Here is a 2,812-nt window from a genome sequence, read left to right as displayed (position 1 = left end):
TAATAATAGTAGTAATAATAAGGCCTATGAACAACCCCTACACTGTCACATATACACGCCCAGCATACATGCTCAGAAACCAAATCAAACCAAAAAGAAATCTACCACGGACTTCTCCTTCCAGCCAAATAATATCAGTGGTAATAATAATAATACTACTAACAGTAGTTGAATATAAAATGTTCCTCTGGGTACCAGGACGTCTTCCCGTCAAACAGTAATAAAAGTAACCGTCGGACAGAACCTTTCCTCTAATAACTTTATTTTCCAAGTAGCAGGAAAAGCAGAATAATACTGGTAAATAACAACTGCGCGTAGAACACTGCTTTTCTAGTCAAATAATATTGTAGTAATTATAATGGAAAATAAAGTTGCTCCAGACCACGGGAGCAGTGATACGTAATTATTGAATATAACGCTTTCTTCCAAGTAGCATTAATCATCGTAATTCCGAATAATCACAGAGAATGGTAACTGAGTGAACCCCTTCCCCTGGGGATACCAAGACTGCTTTCACCTTGCTAAGAACAATAATAATAACACTGATAACTGTAAATAGTGACTGAGTGCAAAACCCTTCTCAGGTACCAAGACTTTACTTACTGATTGATTGATTGAGACAGGGTCTCGCTACGCGGTTCAGGCTGCCTTTCAATTCCTGGAGCACAGGCTGGCTTTGAACTTGCAGGGGTCCTCCTGCCTCAGCCTCCGGAGTGCTGGCATGACAGTCATGCGGCCGCACACCCCACAGTTCTCAGGGTCTAGTAATAAACAATAACAATAATCAGTAATAGCTGGACATGGTGGTGCACGCCTATGATCCCAGCACTCAGGAGGCTGAGGCAGGAGGATCGCCACGAGTTCCAAGCTAAGCTGAACTACATAGCGAGACCCTGTCTCAAAAAAAACAAAGGAAGATAATAATAATTAAAGGAAAAAACTTGTCTTCAGCTGTTCTAGGGTCCCAGGGGCTTTGGGGGACCCTCAGGTCCCATTCACCCCGCACGCAGGGCGCAGTCCGCGCTTGGCCTCCGCCTCCCACGGCTTTTCCCGTGTCCCTGTCCTCTGCTCGGACGGAGGACATAATCCGCCCGGCCTGGCATGAGCTCACCCTGCACTCCCGGCCCGACCGCATCTTTGCGTCCTGGCTTCCGAGGGAGGTCGGTCCTCAGGGACCTGCTCGTTCCTGCCGCGTCTGACCCGGCCGGGCGCCGCTCCCCCGCAGGGCACCCGGAATTGCCCTGGTCCTGCTTGCAGCTCTACCCTGTGAGCAACAGCCCCGGGTGTGCCGGGTGTCCCCGTGTCCCCCACGTGCGGTCCCCAGTCACGGACGCGCCGTGCTCGGCTCAGACACTGTCTTTTGTGAGGGTTTTCTCTGCAAGCTGCATGTTGGACACGCGGCTGCTTGGTGCGTCTGAGCCTCACACCCCGCACACCCAGCTCCCAGGGACGCGGAGTGTGCACAGGGCAGCTCCGGGGCTGTGGACGGCGCTGAGGGCCCCCTCGTGCAGGCCGGCCGACCTGAGCATGACTTGTCCCCCGAGACACGCTCGCTTCTGCCTGCCCCTTGCCCGGCGCCCTCTGCACGAGCTGGTGGACCGCAGACAGCTCCGGCTCAGACGCCCTATCCTCCGATTTGCAAACATGCATAAACGGCCCGGGTGCATGCAAGAGAGCACGAGGGCCCAGCGGTCGGGCTCCACTCTGCCGAAGTTCCAGCAAGTTCCGTGCAGCTCCTGGATGCAGCCCGGGCCCCGCACACCCGCGCCCCCGTGGCACACTGGCGCTCTGGCTCTTGTCCGCCGCCGGCTCCCGGGCCCCCGAGCGCCTTCTGACCCCGTGTTTGTCTCGCTGCTTCTCAGCAGGTTCCCGGGCGTGAGCGGACGCCGGCGGGGCCCCGGCGATGGAGGCCACGGCGCCCGAGGGCCCCCCGCCAGACCTGAAGCTGGTGGCGCACCCGCGGGCCAAGAGCAAAGTGTGGAAGTACTTCGGCTTCGACACCAACGCGGACGGCTGCATCCTGCACTGGAAGCGGATCTACTGCCGCATCTGCAGGGCGCAGATCGCCTACTCCGGCAACACCTCCAACCTGTCCTACCACCTGGAGAAGAACCACCCAGAGGAGTTCTGCAAGCTCGTCAAGAGCAACAGGGAGCACATGCGCGAGGCCTTCGCCTCCGCCTTCTCCAAGCTCAAGCCCGAGGCCTCGGCCTCTGCCTGCGGCCCGCCGGATGCCGCCCTGGCCCCCAAGCCCGGCCCCGGCCTGGACGGCAGGAGGCAGCAGGAGCTCACGGCCGCCGTCCTGGGGCTGCTGTGCGAGGGGCTCTACCCCGCGTCCCTCGTGGACGAGCCCACCTTCCGCGCGCTGCTTCGGGCCGCCGAGCCCAGGTACGAGCTGCCTGGCCGCAAGTTCTTCTCCGGCAGGGCCGTGCCCGAGCGCTACGCGGCCGTCCGCCACGCCGTGCTGAGGGAGCTGGCCGAGGCCGCCTGGTGCGGCGTGTCCACGGACCTGTGGAGGAGCCCCAGCCAGAGCCGCACCTACCTGACGCTCACGGCCCACTTCCTCAGCGCGGGCGCCCCGCTCGGGCTGGCCGCTGGCTCGCGCTGCCTGAAGACCTTCGAGGTGCCCGAGGACCACGCGGCGGAGGCCATCACGCGGCTGCTGTACGAGGCCTTCGTGGAGTGGGGCATCGGCACCAAGGTGGCGGGCGCCACGACGGACGCGGGCGAGGACGTGGCCAAGGCCTGCTCGCTGCTGGACGTGCCCGTGCAGGTGCCCTGCCTGGGCCGCAGCTTCGAGGCGGCCGTGCAG

General features: G+C 60.6%; 1 protein-coding gene across 1 annotated transcript in view; it reads left to right on the top strand.

The window, feature by feature from the left end:
• Nucleotides 1–1,833: 1,833 nt before the first annotated feature.
• The window catches only part of Zbed1 (zinc finger, BED-type containing 1), a gene marked incomplete in the record, with an annotated part of 2,294 nt that continues 1,315 nt past the window's right edge, over nucleotides 1,834–2,812 (top strand). The window contains 1 exon segment of the mRNA XM_013505591.1: nucleotides 1,834–2,812. Coding sequence (XP_013361045.1) covers nucleotides 1,904–2,812 — 909 coding nt within the window.

This window comes from Chinchilla lanigera, unplaced genomic scaffold (assembly GCF_000276665.1).
Source record: "Chinchilla lanigera isolate Chin_1 unplaced genomic scaffold, ChiLan1.0 scaffold00098, whole genome shotgun sequence".
Taxonomy (NCBI): domain Eukaryota; kingdom Metazoa; phylum Chordata; class Mammalia; order Rodentia; family Chinchillidae; genus Chinchilla; species Chinchilla lanigera.
Note: the sequence above shows the minus strand (reverse complement) of the source record. Positions and strands in the feature narration are given on the sequence as shown.